The sequence below is a fragment of the Dermacentor albipictus genome, chromosome 2 (assembly GCF_038994185.2).
Source record: "Dermacentor albipictus isolate Rhodes 1998 colony chromosome 2, USDA_Dalb.pri_finalv2, whole genome shotgun sequence".
NCBI lineage: Eukaryota > Metazoa > Arthropoda > Arachnida > Ixodida > Ixodidae > Dermacentor > Dermacentor albipictus.
The window spans coordinates 69697265-69722093 of NC_091822.1; the positions used below are offsets into that span (position 1 = coordinate 69697265).

Here is a 24829-nt window from a genome sequence, read left to right on the forward strand (position 1 = left end):
CACTGATTATACACCTTCCTTCTCAGTGATAATGGCAAGCTTCTAGTCAGGAGGCGGCAATGTCTGCCGTATGCGATCCAACCCATTTTTATTCTTCTATGAATTTCCCTCTCATGATCAGGGTCCCCTGTGATCAGTTGACCTAGGTAAATGTACTCCTTCACAGACTCTTGAGGCTGACTGGCGATCCTGAACTCTTGTTCCTTTGCTCAGCTATTGATCATTATCTTTGTCTTTTGCATATTAAACTTCAACCCCACTCTTGCACTCTCTCTGTTAAGGTCCTCAGTCAGTTGTAACTCATCTGCATTGTTGCTGAATAGAACAATGTCATTGGCAAACCAAAGGTTGCTGAGATATTCGCTGTCGATCTTTACTCCTAAGCCTTCCCAGTTTAATAGCTTGAATACTTCTTCCAAGGAGGCAACAAATACCGTATTTACTCGCATAATGATCGCACTCGCGTAATGATCGCACCCCTAAAATTTGTCGTCAAAATTCGATTTTTTTTATTTCCCGCGTAATGATCGCACCCCGAACTTGCCGCAGCGATATGTCGTGTGCTAAGTCTAGCGAATAATGATCGCGCTTACCACCTGTCGAATGCTACGCGAACGACTCTTCAAGACAAGCCAAGCGGCCTGCACGCACTAAACATTCTTAAGTAGATGCCTCATTTCATTACTTTCATCACTTTCCGCACTTCCATGACAAAATGAGGTACAACCAAACTTGCCTTTATTATGGGTTGGCTTTATAATGGCTGATGTCAACAAAAACAATAAAGGCGCATTTCGATTCTTTTCATCTGCTTTTGCACTCGTGAGCACGCAACAAATCGCGCGCGGCAATGATAGTAGCCACGTTTACTCTGATACGTTAAAAGTGTACCCTATTCATACGCCGACGCTTGTAACATAGCCAAGATATTCGCCCACCATTAGCGGAAAGTAGTGAAGACAGATGCCGCAGTTTCCGCAGCATGCCCGTCATGTGTTTCTGTCACTGGCAGCTAAGCGCGCCCTCCTATTTCTGTCCCCTCAAAGTGGACATGGCTACGTTATTGCCGCAAACTTGCCGATATTAACGATATTATTCATCACTAATACGGAAGAAACTGTTTCAATGCGCGTAATGTACTCACGAGAAGAAAAAAAAATCGCGTTCGGCTCGCTCCGCTAGCCGCCATTTTTGTTTTGGTGTCCCGCACCCGCAATCTCGCATCCCGCAGCAAACGCGGACGAAAAAAAAAATTTTTTTTTTCCCGGGAAATTTAACCCGCGTAATGATCGCACCCCTGAATTTGCTTCAATTTTTCTGACAAAAAAAGTGCGATCATTATGCGAGTAAATACGGTAGCATTGGAGAAATTGTGTTTCCCTGTCTGACCCCATTCTTTATAGGTATCTTCCTGCTTTTCTTGTGTAGAATTAAGGTAGCTGTAGAACCTCTGTAGATATTTTCCAAGGTTTTTACGTAAGCGTTCTGTACTCCTTGATTACGTAATGCCTCTGTGACTGCTGGCATCTCTACTGAATCAAACACTTTTTCTAATCTATAAAAGCCATATAGAGAGGCTTATTATACTCTGCAGATTTTCTGATAACCTGATAATGACATGGATGTGATCCATTGTAGAGTATCCCTTCCTGAAGCCAGCCTGTTCCCTTGGTTGACTAAAGTCCAGTGTTGTCCTTATTCTAGTGGAGAGTATTTTGGTAAATATTTTATTTAATACTAGGAGTAAGCCAATGGGCCTATAATTTTTCAATTCTTTAACGTCTCCCTTTTTGTGGATTAGTATAATGTTTGCATTCTTCCAGTTTCCTGGGACCCTTGCAGTCGATAGACACTTTGTATAAAGAGCCCCCAGTTTTTCAAGCATTATGTCTCTTCCGCCTTTGAATAAATTGACTGTTATTCTATCTTCTCCTGCCGCTCTTCCTCGTTTCATGTCTTGCAAGGCCCTTCTGACCTCGTCGGTAGTTATAGGAGGAGTTTCTGTATCCTGTTCATTACTGTTGCTAATGGAGGTATCCTGACTCCTCTGGGTACTGTATAGGTCAGTATAGTATTCTTCCGCTGCTTTTACTATATCTTTGGGATTGCTGATGATATTACCCTGCTTATCTTTCAGTGCATACATCTCAGTTTGTCCTACGCCAAGTTTTTTTCTCACTGATTTCAGGCTGCGACCACTTTTTACAGCTTCTTCGGTCTTTCTTACATTATAGTTTAGAATATCACTTATTTTTGCCTTGTTGATCAGTTTTGACAGTTCTGTGAATTGTATCTTATCTCTTGAGTTGGACACTTTCATTTTTTTGTCATTTCTTTATTGGGTCCTTTGTTACTTGGGAGAGCTTGCCTACTGGTTGCCTGGGTGCCTTGCCTCCCACTTCTATTGCTGCCTCTGAAGCCAGCCTAGTTACTGTTTCATTCATTATCTCTATGTCATTGTCATCTCTCTGTTTTAAGGCTGCATAATTGTTTGCAAGTACCAGCCTGAATTTGTCTGCTTTTACCCTTACTGCTTGTAGGTTGACCTGTTTTTTCTTGACCAATTTTACTCTTTCTTTTTTCAAATTGATGTGAATCCTAGCCCTCACTAACCTATGATCACTGCACTTTACCATACCTATCACTTCTACATCCTGCATTATGCTGGGGTCGGCAGAAAATATGAAGCCAATTTCATTTCTTGTTTCACCATTAGGGCTTTTCCAGGTTGTGTGGGGTCTTCGTGTCTCACAGGAGTACCGACCCCCATGGGTTTGCACTTAGCAAGCCACAGGGCTGCGTCAGCTGTCAGCCACTAATGCCGCTGCGCGCTAGCTCAGGCCGCGAAGAACTACCGAGTGACGCACACAAGAACACAGTATTGTCCTGAGTTGACGGAAACCGTTTATTGTATCCAACGACACCCAACACTGCACGAACGCCTGCTCCCAGGGCGGCGGGGAACCAAAGGGGTCCCGCACCAAGGGCAAAAAACACAGTCAGGGGCACCTTTAACACGTCGCTGCAAGAGCACAGGCTCAAGCTGGAACACGCCACTAGGAAACGTCCTCGCGGCTACACTACTTGTTCTCGCGATAACCAATGGGTCAACTCGCGAGAGCTCGGGCAATCTCCTTCAGCTTGGGCCTCCGATAAGTAGTGCGTCATGGCGTGGTACGGCCTCGCGTGAGCATTAGGCACCCGTTCTTTGGCTTAGCGTCTGGACAGGATCAACACGAGGTACGCGCTCCCCACATGGGCAAAGGCACCGTGCGTGAGCTCAGTCCTAGTCACAAAGGTGTCGGCGGATGAGAGGAAGCATGTACGTACCTGGCACAGTCCCAAGGAGAAAGAGACATGCTACCGTCATGACAGTAGCCACCAGGGGCCACTTCATGACGTCGTAGCTCTGCCCTGATCGCGAGTGGAGCGCCACCGCTGACAACTGGTTCGCAGCGAGGAGGCAGTGAGGTGGAGGGATTGCAGGAACAGGTGAAATGTGCCCATGCAAAGGCGCATTGAATTCCTCAAATCCCCACAATATGTTGGCCAGTTCTCTGGCACTTGTGTAGAGCCCAGCTACTTTGTCTGAAGCGTAAAAAATGTAGGGGCATTGGTCGACAGTTTTCCCTTCCTTTTTTGCCCTGTGGCAATGTTGAGGTTAAGTATGATGATGCAGTGCAATGATGACACAATAACATAGATTACAGCAATGGTCATCGTCAGTTGTAATGGAATGGACGGATGGTTGAATAAAGCAAACCTAGTTCCGAGCTCTTAACTGCTGTTGCAGTAAAGGAAGAGATCTGCCAAATGGTAAAATAAGGTTCTGCTCACAGCATTCACGTGTATGGGCTGCACAAAGCAGAGTGTGCCTCTCATTACATGCTGCAGTACAGTACATTACTCTGGTTCATCATTAACAGGAAGTGTGACATGTACAAGATCCTGCTTTCATGGAATAGGGGTGTTTTGGGTCACTGCAACGTATCCTCTGACAAATGGCTTTGCACTATCTCAGTTATGCTTCCATGTCACGTGTGCTGTGTGGTATCTCTAGTGTGAAGCACTGCTTGGTGTGTGTGGAAATGTGTGTCTCTCAGATAAGCTAACCCTTTTATGCACCATTGTTCTGCTTATCAGAAACAGGCATACCTCAGGCTTTGCTAGGTAGCTCTGTTCATGGTACCTGATAAATATGAAAACACTGTGAAAAATTGCAAAAGACAGTGCCATAGATATTTAAAACAAATTTTTAAATGCAAGCTTCACTTGAACCAGCCAACACAGCACTTTTGGTGATAATCGAGGATAAGCTCGGTAATTACCATCACATTCGCACTTTTGCTTTGTGGGACATGTTAAGCAAATCTGTTCAGCAAAATCTGCAAGGTGGAAGTGAATTCTTTTAATCGAAATTAGGTAGCTGCATGAATGCATCAAAAAGCTGCAAACGAAACCAACTCAGATTTTATATAGAAAAAGCTTCTAGCATAGGAAAGTCAAGGGTCAGAGTTGACTGAATGGGTTGACCGCAGAGGTGACTGCAGACCAAGCATCACTCTTGTCCCATTTTTTCCATGCACTTGACCGCCATTTAGAGCGGTAGCTCCACCAGGTATATGTGAGGACCAAGTTCATGTTCAACCAAGTATAGATGCGCGAGAGAGAACAAAGCATTGCTAGGGGAAGGTCTTGACATAGAAAGCACGCACAGTTCTGCTTGGTAGTCTTAATGAGCTGCCAGCTGTGGAATCTAGATTTACATTCTTGTGGAAGCAAGGCGCTTGCATTTAAGTCTGAAACATTATTTTCTTTTTAAAAATGAAGTTCTCTGTGGCAAGAGAGGAAGTTGTCCCTGTACAGCTTTGCTAAACAAGTTTCCACTCTCTCTTTTTCTGCAGGCTGTCAGCATCAGCAAAGCTGTGAACTCCCAGGAATGCCCAGTGAAAGAGAAGCACGTCAGGAGTATCCTTCTTTTTTCTTTTGTGTCCTAAATTTTTCTCAACTAGCATTATTTGGATCAGCATCTGCATGTTGCTGGCCTTTGTTCAGAGGAACTTTCTGGTTGCGGCATTACCCTCATTCAACACACTGAGCTGTGCTTCTGTGATTCTGTGAATTAATGAGCTATGTTTTAGGTGCCTTTTAAGCAGTGAAAAAGAAATACATATTGCATGCCCTAAGCAAATGTAAATAAATTGAAGGCGTGCTGAAAATATTTGTAGAAAAAAAAGAGGAAAATGGCTCCCGAAATTAAATTTCGAGTCGGGTTTAATATCAGTTCCGTCTGTCTTTTTTTCCTCTTGTTTATACCTTAATTGAAGTGATGTTTTTGGCGTTGCTGACTAACAGCACAGAACTCAATTTAAAGGGAAGCGATAAAGGTATCCATATTCTGGGTTACTAATACAAAGCACAGCAAAGAAGCATTGCAGTGAAAAGGCACAGCGTCTGCTCTGCCAGGTCTTTCGAGAGAGTCTGCCCACATCCTCTGCAGTGCATTCCCTCCAGCAGACATAAACACAGAACAGCGCCATGAAGATGTAAATGCAACAGGCAGAATGTGCTGCTCTTTGTCAGTCAATGAGAAAGTGAAGTTTGTTTCGCCAGGGAACCCTCTCTGTCTTCTCTTCGTTCCTCACAACAAATGGTCCAGATTGGCATTCTCCAGCAAAGCCATCTCAAGTGTACGCATGCAGTTTAAACACAGATAAACACAACTTTTATTGTTGGAAATGCTGTTGTATACTTTTGTTTGCTTATTTTGATAGACAACGCTTATCACTACTGCCTCAAATCTTCGCACGGACTTAAGTCAGCCTTCTCTGTGAACCTTGAGCTGCTACAGACAGTATTGAGAAACACTTTCACTGACTGTACAGTCTTTGTCAAAAGTAGTGCGTTTCATTTTATTTGCTTTAAGGGCCACTCGGATGGTGCAGAAGGGAGTGGAAAGCAGCAACCTAAGTCAATAGCATATAAACAGCAAGCTGTTTAGTTAAAGCTTATTATAAACTGCAGACTTCAACATTGTGGCATCCTAAATTGAGCTAATGGCACTATTAGACTGGCATAGCTTAGGAGTGAAGATCAGCAGCAAATATCTCAAGAACCTTAATTTTGCAGATGACATTGTCCTGTTCAGTGAAAAGGAGGGCAAGGCAGGAGATGAAAATTCAAGACCATGAGCAAAACAAGAGCGAGGTGAAAGCCAAAGCCAATGTTTCGACGAGTGGACTTGTCTTTTTCTATCTTGAAAAAGACAAGTCTTTGTTGAAACGTTAGCTCTGGCTTTCACCTTGTGTTCGTTTTGTTCATTTTCCTGTTCAGCAACACTGGGGATGGATCGCAACAAATGATTGAACTCCTTAACTGAGAAGGTGTTAGAGTAGGGTTGTAGATTAATATGCAATAGGCAAAGGTAAACTTCAATATCCTGGCAAGGGAACAGAATTCATGATTGCCTGTTAGCCTCTAGAGTCTGTCGAGGAGTATGTTTATCTAGGTCATATACTTGTAGGGGACCCTGAAAACTTACAAGAGAATAAAAGTGGGTTGAGTGCATACGGCTGGCATTTCCAAATCCTGGCTGGGAGCTTACCGCTGTCATTGAAAGAAAAAGTGGAACGAAAAATGTTAGGCATAACATTAAGAGACAGGTTTAAAGAGCAAATCGATATAGCTGTTTCTAATTAATATTAAAAGAGAAAATATGAAGTTGGGCAGGCCAATCTAATTCATAGGGCAGATAACTGGTCACTACTAGAATTACAGAATGGGTGCCAAGGGAATGGAAGCACAGTCGAAGACTGCAGAAAATTAGGTGGGGTGATGAAATTAGGAAATTTGCAGGTGCAAGTTGGAATTAGCTAGTGCAAGACAGAGGTAATTGAAGATCAATGGGAGAGGCCTGCAGTGGACATAAAAAAATAGGCCGATAATGATGATGATGATGAAATAGAGCCAGCAGATGCAGTAAGGTTATCACAGTAGCTGCTTGTCTATTGGAAATAAATTATTCAAACATACACATTAGTTGCAGATTAATTCGTGAAGCTTGAACTTCAACTTTATGTCTGTTGTGTCCTTGTACAGTCACGCATATAGGTAGGAGTAAAGCCCCTCCATCCGCGCACCACCGCCGCTCTCTTAAGTACCGCCAACCGCCTTTTCCCCTCACACCAAATCCAGTTCCGGCATTTCCGCTTCCGGCGTTTCCGCTTCCGGCATGCCCGGTTTTAAGATTTCCGGTTCCGGCGTTTACGCTTCCCGGAGTTGCACTGCGAGAATTTCTACTGTGATTGCAGACGGTGGTGAGACGCCCGTGCTTAGCAACCGGGGCTAATTTGAGTAGCTCGCTCTAGCCATTCCACCAAGCGTCATTCGTGTGCATCTACGTGCTTGTTTGCGTACGCTGCGCCCGCACGCTTTGCCTGTCGTCTCCTTTCTCTGACAAAGTGCGGAGAGCCATGGGCTGGGGCACAACACACGAACATAATTCGCCGTACACATCTGCTCGCGTCACAACACTAACACAATTCGCCGTACACCTTTGCACGCGTTACAACACGCGCGCACGCACCAATTCACTGCACACCTCCGCGAATATCGCACAAGAAAAGCACACTTGCTTTCACCATATCACTGAATGCCTTCCACGCAAATTTGAACTTGTTATATTTCATAGCTTCACGTCATTGCAGTTCTTCACGCAGTGCACGCACTTGGGACGTTCGTTACCTTCGATCTGCCGTACGAAACAAGTTCAACCTCAGAATCAACAGCATAAACTCTATGCGTCTGCCGTACATATTGGCGTCGCGAACTCCTTCACTAAAGTCCCTCCATACGTGCTGGCTGAAGGGGATGTATACTTCAAAACAAGAAGAATTCAAAGGGGAGAAGCTGTTGTATTCCGCTGAAGTAGTAGTTTGCGGTCGCTGTTTTCCAAATGCACGAAAAACGGGAGCGGTCTCCAAGCACCCAGGCACTGCATTCCACTGTACGTTGTCTCTCGAGGCACAACCCGTCGCAGGTTGACGCGAAGCAGCGAACACGACCAGATCGCCGAATACAATAGGCGGTGGTTCTTGGATGGAATCGCATTAACAGTTTCAACCGCAGCTGGTGCAATTAAAGCCTCTCCATAGACGCGAAAGTAAACAACGCTAAAAACATAGCGTCACTTCCACTCGGAACAGGAAGCTGAAGCTACGTAAGTTCCGCTTGACGCCGGAAGCTGAGGGGGTGAGTGGGAGAGGAGCGTGGAGGAGGAGGGTAGGTTGGCGGTACTTAGCCTGGTCGGCGGTGGCGCGTGGATGTAGGGGCTTTAGGTAGGAGTTCTGTAAAGTTATTGTTTTAATTAAATTTCTGTTGGTGTTTGTGACCGAAGCTGCTATTCAGCCATGTAGTGAGGCTCCCGTTGACTGCCTGGCCCTCTTGTTGAGAATGACAGTTCCCATTTCTCTGTAGTCTTGAAGGACCGGCAGATATTCAGGAGTCCTGGCTCTTGGCTAAGCACCTGTGCTTCTCTCGCAGACACTTGGCACATGCTGTGACAGCTCCTCTAATTTCGCTGCTTGCAAGACAGATTTAATTTGTGTCCCACTGACCTCTGTTTGCTTCCAAGACCTCTGCCATGCGGTGATCTAACTCATCAGTAGACCTGAGATGTGTAAGTCTATAGGATTGGAATTTTAGAACACACTCAGGCTCCCGAGGTGCACATTCTGGGGCAGGAATTATGAGTACTGTACACATAATCAAAGTATGTTGATGCAAAACAGATTTCAAAGGCTTCTGTGGAAGAGTGTCTGTTTAATGGTTTTGTATTGCCTCGTAGTACTTCAATTTTTTGGAAACCATGTCCAGGTTCTTTCTCCTTTTTTTTCTCTCTCTCTCTCTCTCTCTTGAGGTCAAGCAGAAAGAATTGCAGGACAGACAAGAGCGCGTAAAACTGGTATGAGTGGAGAAGAAAATGCACATTACAGGAACTCGTACTGTCATCGGGATTAGACATGGAGCTATATTTCTTAGTTGTTTCCTTGCAGTTGTTTGCTAACTAGATGCAAGGGCTATTATGTGGACTTGGTGCTATGGTTCAGTTGTACATTATACTGTCCCATTTATCTGATAGGCATGCAGTTTGGAGAGAGAGAGAGAGAGAGAATCTTTATGTTTAAACAAATGACTCTTAGTCCGAGTATTTGTTTTCGGAGTCCAGTTGGTGGTGCCTTCGCCATTCCTCTGGGTTTGGCTATTTTCCTGAGCGCCACGATAATTCCCAGGCCTGATAATTGGCACATTCCACGAGAAAGGTGCCCACACCTTCTGGAGCCTGGTGATGAAGCTCCCACTGCAGGAGAACCCCATCGTCTGCTGGAAATGCTGCCATGTGGTGCACAAGCTGCTCCGCGAGGGATACCATCGGGTGGGTGGACGACGGGGCATCTTGTCCTTCTCAACTTGCCCTTGCGATTTTGAGGTTTTTCTCTGTAAAAATGAGCTGTGGCATGGAATAAAAAGTATAAGTTTGCTTACAAATCACAAAAGCAAGCTAAATGAGAAGGAAAAGAACTGAGGGGCCAGATTTTTAATCAAAACGAGCATAATCATTTCTTTAATTCAGATAGAAAGCTAAACGTGTTTCACAGTAAATTCATAACTATGAAGCAGAGTGTGAAGGCTTGTTGCGCGAAACTGCGTGTGAAAGGACTCAAGTTCAGATGCTGCAGAGTGCTCGTGCCTGTCAGTAACCACCGCAGCTGCACATTGACGAAGTTGTGCTAGCAAGGCACGGAGGCTATGTACCTTCGTGTGGTCTTTTTTTGTTATAGCACCATCTAGCATGATCTCAGTGAATGATGACTTTTGCTCCAAGGTTTCAGTACTCATCTTTCGATCTTTTTTGCATCATTAGACACGAAATGCAAGACAGTTCAGACAAGGTGGCACGAAAGAGTGCGAACAAGAAAAAAGCATGATTCACTGTTTACAAACAAAATTTTCAAAAGCATAATTTGCCTAACGTGGGAGGGATTTTTTGTTTGTTCTATAATCGGGCAGCATTCAGAGGGTGCCGGGACATTTTTTTGTTACGATCTCATCGCTGATTGCGGGACACAACCACTGTATTTCTCGGAGGTAGAACCACCTCAGAAATTTCTGCGCTCTGTTAGCTCAAGGTATTTAATAGCTACTCACATAATGCAGGTGGGATTTTAAGATAAGCAAATATGGCCTGTCCACCAAAAGCATGGTGCTGATTTTCAAAAACATTTCTCTAAAAACTTCATTTTCTAAAACCAAGTGTATGTTATGCATTCTTGACTGTTTGTGCTCTTGTTTGTCCTCTTCGTACCCTATATGCCCGTTACTGGAGCACGAGGTCGTGGTACTAATTCATGGTTTACGGAAGCCACGTTTTGATGGAAGCAGAATGCAAAAATGCTCATGTACCGTGCTTTGGGTGCCTTCTGAAGAACCCTTGTTGGTTTAAACTGCTTCAGCGTTCCTTCCCCTCAGCTACAGCATCTGTCTCTCCATGTGCTGGTGAGAGACAGCGCATGCTGTGGTTTGCCCTAATGGTGAAAAACAACACCACCATGCTCCTCACTGAGACCATAACATTTTTTTTGTTTTGCTTCTGCTGTAAACAAAGTGTGCTGCAAAGTACAACCTTGGTGCAAAATTTGAGCATGGAAGAAATAGCCAGAGGAGCTGTTTACGCCTGCCATGCTTTTCTCACACAACATGCAGTGCAAGCTTATAGTTTGGCTGTAAGATGTATTGTGCCCAGATTTCAACTCCTCGAAGGGTGCTCATGATTTTCATTCCCACCTTTCGTTTCATAATTTTATGCTGGAGAGATGTGAGTGACCTCTGTTGCTTACTGCAGGCGATTCCCGACTCCCTCCGCTATCGCCAGACATTCCTGGAGTATGGCAAACTTTGGGTGAGTATGGGTAACTGGCATCTCCTGAAATGGTTGCTTGGTTTCTTTTTAAAATATTTATAGCACACAATAAGAAAGCAGATTAAGGGATGTTGATTGAAAGAAAGTGTAAGACGGCATACCCTTATAATTTGATTGATTGATTGATTGATTGATTGATTGATTGATTGATTGATTGATTGATTGAAGGGTTTAGAAAGTTGCTCTTCAGAATAGGAGACACTACTAGTGTGTTCGGGTCAGCCTTTGTGTGGCAATGCTCTGTGATGAACAGAGTGCAGAGTGAACTAAAACTCCCCTAATGTATTTTTTCCGAGACTGTAGAAATGGAATGTAGTAGCCAAGAGTGTTATTACACAAGCACACCATTAGCACCAGAAGGACAGGCCCTTGGCCCTACAGTACGGCCTTTGTCTTGTAAAAATCTCAATTTATGCTTGCTTCCTCCTTACTTTCCATACATTATGGTGTATGTGTACATGTATCTATGTGTGAATGTGCTTGTGCGTAGAAGTGGGAAGGGGGGTTCATTTACAACTTTGCAAATGCCTTATGTTGAGTGCACTAGCAACTCGTTGTGCCAGGTATGCTGTATATTTTGTAAAATTTTTCATGCTTATGAAAAGGCTTCACTTTGGCATTGCAGAAGGTCAGTACAGTAGCGCTACTTCTAATAATTCTCATGGCTCTATTGCTTCCTCAATCTTTCTAGAGTGTAAAGAGATGTGGCATTGGTAAGACACAAGTAAGACATAGCTTCTTGCTTCTTGAATCACGTGTGCATTTTTATTCACTCTGAATTTTTGTTTTGATCAAGCATCATCAATAGCTGTCAATCAAAATTTGGCATTCACATGCTGCCTTATCTGCCAGTCCTCATGCAGCATTTATGCACTTCGAATCGGTGCTTTTTCTAACGCCCCCGCTTCATTTGTGGCCAATGTGTGCATCGGTTTGTTGTAAGTACATTTTTCAGTGTGAACCGTATTGCTTGTGTTTATTTCAGCTTCATAGTACAAAGACCACATTTGTTTTTCGTATTTCTTTAGATATATACCTTTTTCTTTATACTTTTATTATATTTCTTTGATACCAGGTGTTTTTTAGACTATACAGAATTTTAAAAAATTGCCTGTGGCAGATAGCAGGATTTTAGTTATTGAGCTGTATAACTCAGAGAGGCGGACATTACTTTGGTGAGAAATCGAGATGCATAATTAACGCATTTTAAAAATTCACTAATGAACTTTCACAAAAATTTTTTTATGGCACAATATTGCAATTAATGAGTTCGCAAGGCATATCCACTTTGAACAAGTTTTCAGGACGACACTAGTTTCGAGATATTCGTTCCCAAAGTGTGTTACAAAATACATCAGCATTCCAGTTACTTTTGTGATTCAGTGCATGAAAGTCCTTTTTTTTTTATGTAAGTGGGACAAGAGTGCATTTCTACCGCAAGTATCATGGCATATAACTCAAAATCCGTGTGATCCTTAGAATTTTTGCCAAGTGGGTATGCCTTTAAACTTGTTGGCTTCTATTCCTAAATTCCAATACATGCTGTAATGAATGATAAAGTTAATTAGTGTATTGTCTACTTAGTAAATAATGCATTTGAGTTTCTGGTGCAAGAGATGTCCACTGCTTTGAGTAATCAAGCTGCTAAGTTTGAGTGCACGGCATCAAATCGCAACCCTTGCAGCCACATTTCGATGGGGGTGAAATTCAAAAATGCCTGTGTACCATGCATTGGGTGCGCGTTGAGGAACCCGAGTGGTCAAAATTAATCCGGAGTCCCCCCACTACGGCGTGCCTCACAATCATATTGTGGTTTTGGCATGTAAAACCACACAATTAAAGAAAAAACTCCAGGACTTCAATTGCATTATCTGCCACGGGCAATTTTTAAAAATTCTGTATGATCTAAAAGAAAACACCCTGTATACACAGGACAAATGAAATGACAACATTAATTTTGTTGTGTTAAATACATTTGCAGGGCCTACTCAAAGAAGGCTACGGAAAGCTGATCCAGTGCTACTGTCGCCTCATCGTAGCAAAGCTCAATTTTCACTACAGGGTGAGCATTTTTATGCATGAAAAAAACCCTTGGTTGTGGGCGCTGCACTGTCACACCGCAAACATGCGTGCCTGCTTTGTTTCACAGTATACATTTCCCCATATGCATTCAAAGCTTGTCAATGCATCGAACGGAGTGCTCGAATGTGTGCTTTGTATTTGGCTGAAGTAGTTTTGTATTGAAGTGCAAATAAATTAGCAACGAACTTACTGGGCGTGGCACCTTCCCAGCTTCAGGGAAGTAGTAGTAGCAGCCACTACTTTCAGCTATGTAGATGTGCATAGACCTGTAGCAGATCGGACTATTCTTCTTTGGGGATGCATACGAATATTGCTTTGCTTGTTTTATTTTAATTTGTTTTGTCCCTCAAACAGAATGTAGCGATTTTGGGGGGGGGGGGGGGGCAGGAAGACGTGAGTGGCAGAAATTGCGAGTAGTTAAATTTTAGCTGGATGAGTGTCTAGTACTCTGGACAGAGCAGAGGCACCGAGTGGGGGAGAGAATGGGCCTGTCTTGCCCGTTCCTTACATCTTCGCTCGGCCCTGGTCTTGTACACCGAATTTTTCACATGGCATCGCCTCTTGTGCTCAGTGTATTGGGGTGAAATAAAGACATATCTTAAGCTAGGTCAACGTTTGAGACATTTAAAAAGTTTAAGATTATTCTGTTAAATTCCATTCATCCATCCATGATAGATGATTGTTAGTAATGGTGACTTCCGAGTACTTGTAGGGAGTAACTTCTTGTAAATCTGACGAAGCTATTTTATAAGTGTGCATTAATGGTTTTTTTCTGCATGTAATTCGTAAAATAACGCTTTTTCCGTGTTCAGAATCATTCCCATATATCGCACCAATCTAAAATGTTGTTACATCCAAAACAATCATATATTTGTTACATACTGGTGTTGACGAGAAATGTCTTAAATATACATGATTACATCCATGCTTATTATATTGGAGTTCGGCTGTAAGGGTTTTTTTTTTCATTCTCTTGGTGATGTGGCTATCTAGTGCAAATGTCTAGTGCATATAAATGAACCTTTCCTCCTCGACTCTCTTCTCCACACAGAATCCGAAATTTCCAGGTAACTTGACAGTAACAGATGAAGCCTTGGATGACATAGGCGAAGGAGATGTCAACGTTTTGTGAGTAGTCTTGTTATGCATTTTACTTACTGGTGTGGAAGTTGTGTTGCTTTTTCTTTTTCATGTGTAGTTTAGAAAGGGGTATGGATCTTTGACAACTGCTCTTGCTACTATCTGCAGACACTTTGTACTGCACCTTGAATAGACTGCAAGCACTGATGACCTGCAAGGAACACCTTTATTAAGTCGCCTGTGTCATTTTTATCATTGCTCTTTCTGAATTTAGTCTAGTGTGACACAGACTTTAACGCAAGTGCCACTTTATGAAACCTTTGTTTTTCAAATTGGAAGTTCCAAGATAAACAGGCCCTACACGAGTAAATATGTTGTCTGCAAGAAAACCGTAATTGCACATGGCTAGATGTTTATGAAGCATAGGAGTTAATACAGGAAAAATGCACCCTGAAATTTAGCAAGCTTAAAACCTTTCAAGAAGAAGAACACAAACGACAGGACCGGCGCCACTCACAACTAAGTTTATTTTCGCAACAAGCCTGCCTTATGTAGGTTATTCAAGCCAAGTCACGCACAAAACTTTAGAAGTAAAAAACAGCAATCTATCGACCACTCAGGAATCTTATCTGGCACATAATATTGAATGAGCAACCAGGAACCACACGTGGATCAGCACGGGAGGCAATTGATCTAGTATAGTCTTTTTTTGGAAGCCCATTTTGTGGAAGCCTATTTCATCAAAAAAGAGGGAAACGCATGCGTCAGCAGGTCGTCCATTATGCTTAGTGACAAGGAGACGACTTTTTTAGAAGGTTTCATTTAGGCCTCATGTTAGAGTGATTTAATTTGGTTTTACCGTCTGTCTTCCTTTTATTTAAGTAGTTTTTATTTTGTTGACGATTTTATAGTGGCTCTTAAGCTTTTGTTGCACTTTTTTTTCTTTTTTTCCTTTTTTTCCTTTTTTTTGATGCAGACGCTGTTCTTTAGACCTTGATCTTTCAACACTTCTGTCCATTTCATTGTTTGTCACGTGGTTTTTCTTTCGCGCGGTCACGTTTTATCAATCTTTTAGGTGAGTGACTATTAGAGATTTTAGTTTTGACGCAGACACTGTACTTTGACGCATTTCTCATGTTTTTCCGTGTTATTCGTAGGTCATTATTCCCATATTCGTGCGGGTTTTATCACTGACAGGGCCTTAGGCGTTTGAAGTGTGTTATGTTGTGGTAGTTTGGTAGTGAAGTGTAGACGGTACTTTTTATGTTTGGTTTTTGTCCCCGTTGGCTTGGAGAAAAAAAAAGAAAGACTATACTAGATCAATTGCCTCCTGTGCTGATCCACGTGTGGTTCTTGGTTGCTCATTCGATATTATGTGCCAGATAAGATTCCTGAGTGGTCGATAGATTGCTGTTTTTTACTTCTAAAGTTTTGTGCAAGACTCGGCGTGAATAACCTACATAAGGGAGGCTTGTTGCGAAAATAAACTTAGTTGTGAGTGACGCCGGTCCTGTCGTTTGTTCTTCTTCTTGAGTCCTGGTCTTCTGCGCCTTGCCTTTACTACTTCAAGCACGAACCAACTAGTCCAAGCAAGAGTTTTACTTAAAACCTTTCAATTTGAACATTTATGTGTAAGCTTACCAATGTTTCCTCCTTGAGGCAAACAAATATACAAGAAGAGTTGTGCTGGAAATGGAGTTGAGAGCGTTTAGATAAACATATCTTCAGCATAAAGTGATAGGTGCATTGCACATCTGACTTGATCGTGGCTGAATTAGCACCTCTTTATTTCTCTACATACGTGTATAGAATGAAGCACAATTTTGTACTAGAAGACATTTCTTTACCCCTGTTTTCTGTACATTTGCGCAGCACCCTCTAATAACACTGTCAGGGAAAAAAGTAAAGTGATAGTTTAGCGCTAAATATTTGCTTGTTAGGCTTATGTGTTTGGTTGTAATGCGATTGCGACCTGAAGAGCAGGTCTGAAAGTGTAACGCATATAACAAAGCTGGGCCATGACAATACTACTGTAATGAATTCAGATGTACATGGGCTATCTTATCCCCAAGGTTTTTGACACCCGTGATACTCGTAGTTGTAATGCAACTCCGATTACGAGCTTTACTGCTGTTGTGGCACACAATTGCTTCAAGTGCAAGGAGGTTGTGAATTTCTTTCCTGCTTTGTGCAGCACGATTGAGCGGGCAACGTGTCCTGCGCTTGTGCTGCCAAGGTACAGTAAGCAGTGACACACTACCGGTTGTCCTAAGAGGCTGCTAGATGGTATTTTTAGTGTAGTTCCACCTTTGTTGCTGAGTTGTGTCTCACGTTACTTGCTTGCTCCAAGCCAGTCACCAACTGAAGGCTGCCTTTATTTCAAGCAACTCTCATATGTATGTGATATCGCCACTCTCGGTTTCAAAGTGTCCGACTGCTAGCAGCGCCACCATGCGCTCAATCTTGTAGTGCAACAGTCAATTCTAGAAATGCATTGTAATCCCTCCTCTCTCTCCAATTTTAAATAAATCAGTTGTTGGTTGGCCCTCGAGAGGAGCAGGTTGCCGTTTCCTTTTGCGGCGCAGCCGTTGGGCCTCACTTGGTAGGCCTCATGTCCGGCCGCCTCGTCGGTGTTTGGCAATATACACGTGCGCTAGTGGTGTGATCTCTTGACAGGGACACACTCTGTAACACAGAGGCACCTAGTCTTGTATGTTCAACATCGCAATTAGCAGTATGGATTAGCAACACAAAATAGAAGTAAACTAATGTTGGGCGTATAATGCAGTGTGTAGAGCAAGTAATCGGTGATCATTTAAATTGACGCAGTGGGTGCCAAGGGAAGGGAAATGCAGTCAAGGAATGTAGGACATTAGAGGGACACATGAGATCAGCACGTTTTGCAGGCAAAGGATGGAGTCTGGTGGCACAGGACAGGAATGATTGTAGGTTGCAGAAGAGGCCTTTTGCAGTATACACCAAATGGATGGATGATGATGTTAATTAGCAGAATATGCTAAATATAAAGGACTTTCCTTTTTTCGTCCAGCTTCCAACTGACGTGTGAGATGTTTGACTACATGGACGAGATCCTGGCCCTTCAGCAGGCAGGTGTGTGGAGTTTTGGTCATTAGCATTATTTAGTTCATACTAGTGCAATGATGTTTGGAAGTGTTTAATTGAATTAATGTTGAGGAAGTGTGAAGGCCTATTACCTGACAGTTTGCACGCAGCTGCACGTGTTAGTATAATTTATTGATATGGTTCATTGTGGGAGTTAATGTATCTATGTATGACTGCATTTGCAGTGCCTGTAAAACTTAGTGCTTCAAAGGGACGCCTTCTCCAGTCATGTCCTTGCAGTTCTGTTGAGATTCATCAGCATTTGTGGCATTGATTGCTGCATGCGCGCTATACAGTGCGCTTAGGGAAGTCAGTTTCTTTTTATTTTTGCATACGATTGGTGAACACTAACACCCACAAAACACACTTGTCAAAGAAAATGTTCGCAATTATAATTGCCATTTGTTCTGTTAGAAACTACAACTGTCTGGTCTTTCTGCCTCTCTAGTTCCAGGCAACGGAGCTTAGGGTGCAAGGTCTGCCCATTAGCATTCATGCCTCATAGAATTTTCTCGGCAGTGCAGAGTTCTGCGACTCCTACGATGTGTCTGTGTTCCCTGTGCACGTGCAGTGTTTGGTTCGCTGGACATGGCACGCTCCAACTCCATGACCAACTCGGGTCAGTGCCGCCTGGCACCCCTGATCCCCTGCATCCAGGACTCGAGCCAGCTGTACGACTACACCGTCAAGGTCCTCTTCAAGCTGCACGCCGGTACGCTTCCAGCTCTGCTTGCCTTGCATTGTCACTGGGTGTCGTGGTTGTGAACTGAATGGAAATGGTTTTGCAGCAAAGCGTACTCTGTTTCATCGGCCAACGCAAGTGGTGTGGTCATAGAAGTCTTACTTCCCTCTCTTGGCTATGCAGCTTTTCGTCTGTGATGGTTTCTAGGGAATAACTACATACTTCATACATTGCAGTGAAAAGTTGTGGATGTGCGGCTACGTCAAATCACGTTATTATTTTTGCACCTTTGTGCTTCCTGTGTGCAGCACACTACATATTGGTTACGAGAGCAAGTGGTGTGCTGTGGCCACTGGTCCCAGAAACTTGCTGCTCTGCTCATTCAGTGGTAAAGGTTCACGTCAGCGACACTTTCCATGCAAAAATTACATCATATTTTGCGACATGAAAACGTGACAATGTTACATTGTTGCATACCTCTGTGTCTTCCTTTCATATGCGACAAGCTACATAGTATTAGTCACAAATGCGATCTATAAAGGCAATCTCTGTAGCATTCATAACACTATCTCCTACGTAGGAAATGGAATACAGCTCTGCTGAACCCTATAGGAATGCTAGTGTTGCAAGTTGCTTGTTCTAGCTGCTACAATCGGCCAAATGTTTGCATGGGAAAAGGCATATTTTGGCATCCAGCTAGTACAAAACTACAAAAGAAGGCCATGTTGGTTCTTCAGAACATAAGCGTCACAGTTGTGAAGAAAATTTGCCACAGTCTGGGCATTAGACCTACCACAATTAGTTTCTCAACTGAGCTGACAAGGAAGCAGCTAAAAGTGGAAGCACGAATTAATTGACAAGTGAAATCGTGGGCATCGGAATATTGGCCAATTAAATTGTGTGGATACATGCAAGGTGGCAGTTGATTCAAGAACCCCCTTGACCTTTGCTCGTGCTAGCATCCTGATTAGCTTACTCGGTCAAATGACTGCGCTGTAGAAGCGTAGTGCTACAGTCAGATGCGAGAAGGACAAATTTTGAACTGAAGCATTATTCTGGAGTTTTAACATGCTTTTGAACGCATTATCCTTGACAAAATGAGTTCAATCTCGATATAACAGTTGGTAAAATCATCAGTTTCCTTCGTTATATCAAGATCTCATATTGAAATTCGACCTTTTATGTAAATAAGTGCAGTCACCAATTGATTTTTCTTATACAGAAAAGCGCCGCACAATTTTTCGAATTATCGGCCAGTCTAAAAAAGCAAATTTGAATGACAAAGCAATTTATTTTGATGAATGTGGGTTGTCGGCGATAAATGATATGGATTCGTGCCAGGTCGACAATATCTTTACATCAGCAGTAAGAAATAAGCGAAGCCACTCACACTTTCGCCAGCCACGCACCTCCATAGGAGGGTGCACAGCTGTGTGTGTGCTCAGTCACCCTTACAGCCATGCCCAGCCATGGCTGAGAGGTGCACCAAAAATCGAGACATGCCCGAACTTACCCCCCAACTACCTCGCATGCACCTGATCGTGTTACCTTGAGCTCGAGCTCGCTCCCCTCCCCCTCTCTCTTCTTGCTCGTGCAGGAAGGTAGCACTGGTGAAGCCGCCATCTTTCTTGTCTCACACTCGCACACTTTTACTCGCACCTAAAGCACACAGTCCGCAGGGCGCGATAGGGTCTTATCGCACTTGGACTTTATACGGAACATGGTGCAGCTCCACTTCGGGGCTGGCTCCTATTGCGCGGCGGCAATTTGAAAAGTGCATTTGTAAGCAGATGCTTGCAATTCAATCATTTGACCATCTGAAACTGCAAAAGTTTCCGTTTATTGTCTCAGCATTCGTTTGCTGCGGCAGTGAAATTTTGTTATATTGAAAAATTGACATTAAGAGAAAAAAAATGGCACTGGGCAGGTTATGTAATGTGCAGGTTAGATAACTGTTGGACCATCAGGGTTACAGATTGGGTACCAGGAGAAGGGAAGTGCAGTAGAGGAAGGCAGAAGGCTAGGTGGTATGATGAAATTAGGAAAAATTAGCGGGTGCTAGTTGGAATTGGTTGGCGCAGAACAGGGGTAATTGGAGATAGCAGGGAGACACCTTTGTCCTGCAGTAGACATAAAATAGGAGCAGGAGAAGGATGATGATGATGATGAGGATGATGAAATTGCATACAAACACACTTCGTTATATTGAGGTTTAAATGCATGGTGTTCTATGGGAAAGAGGTTAAGTATAGTTTAATACTTCTTTATATCATTCGAGAATTTCGTTATATTGAAGTTTCTTACAACAAGATTTAGCTGGGTTACCGGACCCTTGAGCAAGCAGTAACAACATCTTGCGAGTTATTGTCGAACTACAATGCGTTTGAAACATTTTTGTGTTCCATGAGTGTTTACGTCAAAGGAAAGTAAACGAAGGACTGCATATTAATAATTATGTTGTTGCCGAAGCTTTGCACCAGCAGCCAGGTAGAATATGGTTGCTTACAGAAATAATTGTTGGGTGTCCTCTCTGAAAGCCTGTGTGAGAAGATGGCGCCACCAATACGGTTTCTTCTGCAAATACCTCCAGTAACCTATTGTTCCGTGAAGGGCAACACGTTTACACACAAGCTAAATCTCTCAATTAAACAAAAAGAATGGTGCATGAACTAGCTGCATAGCTTTGAGCTACATGCTGAAAAATGTAAAATACTTATTTCTATGATGAGCATTTCAAAATTCAAATGATGGGCCACTTATGTGGCGAACAGCTGTTAATTCCACTACATTGAGTGCCAAGCCTGTAATTTGTACTGACACTATGCAGCAGAAAACTGCCTTCACTGTTGCATAATTATGTTAATTTAAGATGAGTACTTAGCATAAAATTTAATACAAGTGGTGGGGTGATGAAACTTAGAAATTTGCAGGCACTAGTTGCAATTGGTTGGCGCAGGGCAGGGGTAATTGGAGATCGCAGGGAGAGGCCTTAGTCCTGCAGTGGATACGAAATAGGCTGAGGATGATGGTGATAATGTAGTAATTCATTACAACCACATTAATGTGATCAATCATTGCTAGCCAAAACAAGGACACATTGCAGATGGTGTGGTGACAGTTGTAACATTTGAAATCATAAAAATGTGGCTTCACAATTGGCGCATACCTTGCATTGAGTAATAGCTATTACATTTTTAAGCAATCCTATTGAAGCTAGGCACTTTAACACAGTAAAGTGAGTTTGGCGAATGCACTTGCTGGCGAGTGCCACTGAACCTTTCCGTAGGACAGCCTGCGAATGACACTAACAGCAAAGTGCACTCACTCAAAAAGACATTAAGTTTGCGTGTGTATGGCAAAGTTATAATACTGCACACTTTTCTTCAGGAGCCAGTCTAGTTAACTATTTAATGACAGCACATATAAATACCCCAAACAAGCGTTCATTTTCTACCTAATGTGCACAACATTACGAATAAGCATAATCAACGAAAAGAAAAATACATTTTGCAGAAACTTTTATCATCAGTAGGGGAGAAACACGAGGTAGAAAATTAGGTGTGGGCTTCATGCCAAGCCACCTGTGGCTTCATTTACAGTTTGTACAGGCAGCTCCAATCATATGTGAACCATAGGGTGCATGTCATTTGCTTTATATAAAGTTCTTCATGATGATGATGTTTCATTTAAATCACCTTTTACAAAGAAGTTGTTAGTGTGTTGGCTAGGTGCGGAGTAAGATGTCCTCCCCAAAAAGCGTGTTCCAGAAGTCATTAAAAATGTACTGAAAGAACTTTTAGAACTAGTATGAAAATATGAAGATGACACTGGGTATGTAACTTGTGATGCATGGCCAAAGTTAGAAGTTGCCAACAGAACGTTCTGTTGATTAAATTTTGGAGCACTGGGAAGTATTGAGCAGCATGTTGTTTTGGAGCTATCAGGCATACGAAGGTGAAACTTGATAGGAATAAGGCGTCTCTAGTGAGAAACATACTGTAACAATGCCAAAGTTGAGCATGGATGGGGGGGGGGGGGGGGCGCACTCTAGACAATTTCCAAAGTGCCGCCGGAGCCTCTGAAAGCAGTGAAATAAATTTTAAAATTGCTACTTAAGAAAACGGCTCAACAATTTACACGTGAAACTTTGCACGCATATATCCGAGAGACATTGTGTGTCTTAAATTGAGCCATCGGAAATATCCTGTGTTCACAGCTGTCGATATAGGGGCACTAATTGTAAGTTTTTGTAGAAAGCATCACAGATCAGAAACAAATTACAGCGCAAAACGCACAAGATTGAGACTTATATGATCGCACCACTTGAATAGTTTCCACAGCATTGCCTGCTAAGTATGAAGTGGAGCACAGTAAGTGAACACTTTGGGACACCAGCTTGCTACCCCCAGTGACCAAATTCTGTTCTTTTTCCTTTTCCCAAACCTGGTCCCTCTACCACAACACCTGCAGCCCTGCCAGGCGATACCCTTCTCGGCCACAGAGAGCGCTTCCTCAAGCAGTTCAAACTGTTGAGTATCTTTTCTCAGCTTTCATTTTAGCACAAAGAAAAACTGCACAAAAAAGAACAAGACAGAGAAAGAACCACACGACACAGGCGCAGACTAACAACTGGCTTAATGCTCCAACGCCTCTTTCCTACCAACAAGGAACTGTCTTGAACAACAACTGTCTTGTTCTTTTTTGCACAGTTTTTCTTTGTTCTCCTAATGTCATACCAACTAGCCCCTCACTGTACGCTACTAGACTTCATTTTAGCGCATTGCTTGTGGCTCATAGGCTTTATTTAATCCATTCTATTCCACAGCCTGGAACTCACTGGCCTGAGGTAGAGAGACCAAAATAGATAAGCATACATAAAGGTGGCCTGCACGAAGTTATTGAGTATTTGGAGGCAACTGGTAACTTCTCATTGACCTGCAAACTTAATTTTTCTTTAAGTTGAATACTTCCTCACCAGGCAGTGCTAGTTGACTGTTTTTGCTTCAGGGATATTTTGGTGTTGCTACACATTTCTGGCAGGCTTTCCAAACTTGTGGTGGCTAGTAGTCACCGCAATCCCGCAGAAAAGGAGTTTGTAGATATTTTATTCAAAAGGGATGTTGACATAGAATGTGTAATGATCATGCTTATTATGCACCCATGCCTCAAGAAAAGGGCTACTCAAGAAAGTTCTCTGATGAATGGCTCATTGGAAAACAACTTTAGAGACTCTAGGCCTCTGTATAGGAAAACTTTATATCACTGTCTTCTGAGCTATCAAAATGTTCGCAAGAGCTTCTGAATTGAACTAACAGCCTTCTTCAAGGCAGCTAAGGGCACACATTGTCCTCTTGTCATTTGTTTTTAGGTACTGAAATTTTTGTCCCACTTAAATTGTCTTAGGTCATGCACCTTACGCTATACACAAAAAAGAATGCTATGTTGAAAGGTACATATGCACAGTGCATGGTGTCTTATCTAAACCTTTTTTATTGCAGTAATTGAGCTGTTTCCAGCGGATCGCACTATGCTCACAGATGTTATGGGAAAATGTGTGATAGAGATATAAGGAGGTATATTGTACTGCAAATTTCTCTACATGTAGGCCTAACCGGGCGTTGTGTAGGTACAGGGTTAAAACAGCACTTTGAAGAGTTTGTGGCGCCAGAAATTGTCTGCGCATTGTAAAGCGCATGAAGAGATATGACTTTGCCAGAAATTGGCAGTTCCAATACATGAGGGGCACAGAAGGACAGAAATAGGAGAACATTCTGTCCTGCTGTTGTTTTCTCAATCATTTAATGAGGATGATTATATATGCCACTGAACCTGCAGACCGTGTTCAGTACAGGCATAGGTAGCGGTACAAAGTAGCTAGAAAAGTTTTGAGGAAGAGAAAAAAGATTAAGGAAACAATTAACAATTACGATACTCCCTAATGCAAAATTTGAGTGCACATGTGTACACGCTTTCATTTCACAATCTTTTCGCTGGCACAGGCAATCTGTCTTTTGTGGCGTGTTGCAAATGGAGTGATGTGTGGTGCGACTGCCTCGCTAATTGGGAGATCTTTGACATAATAGTTCTGTGGAAACCCGTAAGTTGGAGAGAAGTAATTAATAGAGTGAAAATGAGACATCCACCCAATCTTCGCAATTGCTACAAAGGAAACCCATACGGGTTCCTCGAAAGAAAAGCCTCGCAGTTAAGGGAAAAAAATTTCAGCTGTGAGGTTTTTTTTTTTTTTTTTGAGAAACCCATATGGGTTTCCTTTGTAGCAATTGCTAAGATTGGGTGGATTTCTCATTTTTCATTTTATTGATTGGTACGTTGCAAGAGGAGGCCCATTGGTGACGTTTGGGTGTGATTCACGGCAGCCACCGCAGACAGACTTCCGCTCATGCAGCACTTTGTTTCCATACAGACGATGCATGCTACAATGGCACCATCTTGTAGCCGTAGTCACCGCAAAGCCCGCCTTTTTCAGCACTACACTTTCCCTCTTACACTTTCTCCATACCCTCCTCCTCCGCATTCCTCTTCGTGCTCTCTTTGCTATCCCAGTATTTCATCTCCCGCTGCGCTCCACGTTCACTTCACGAGGGGCAGCGTCGACGTTCGCCACAGAAACGTGCACCTAAGAGCTGTGCTCTAAAACGCTAGAATGAAAAGCATGTTCACCATACCCGATTAACTCAAGCAGACTAGGGGACTATTTGTCACTGCCCTGTTTCAAAGGGGATGCAAAGAAATCATTGTCATCATCATAATCATTAGGTGATATGCAATTGACCAACCTATATCAAGGGGCACAGGGCTGGCTGGTATGGCCAGCTGAAGAGGCTGGCCACTTTCTAATAAGCATACTTGTTATAACTCAAAAC

At 42.9% G+C, this 24829-nt stretch overlaps 1 protein-coding gene across 2 annotated transcripts in view; it reads left to right on the plus strand.

The window, feature by feature from the left end:
- Positions 1–24829, plus strand: part of LOC135908186 (huntingtin-interacting protein 1-like) — a 131683-nt gene that overhangs the window by 11733 nt on the left and 95121 nt on the right. Inside the window, exons 2-10 of one of the 2 annotated variants that reach the window (XM_065439935.1) lie at positions 4905–4968; positions 9291–9433; positions 10901–10957; positions 11670–11702; positions 12960–13040; positions 14112–14188; positions 17190–17251; positions 17835–17975; positions 22416–22473. In XM_065439935.1, coding sequence (XP_065296007.1) covers positions 4905–4968; positions 9291–9433; positions 10901–10957; positions 11670–11702; positions 12960–13040; positions 14112–14188; positions 17190–17251; positions 17835–17975; positions 22416–22473 — 716 coding nt within the window. The remainder of the gene's footprint in view (positions 1–4904; positions 4969–9290; positions 9434–10900; positions 10958–11669; positions 11703–12959; positions 13041–14111; positions 14189–17189; positions 17252–17834; positions 17976–22415; positions 22474–24829) is intronic. The other variant, XM_065439937.1, reaches the window with a different exon arrangement.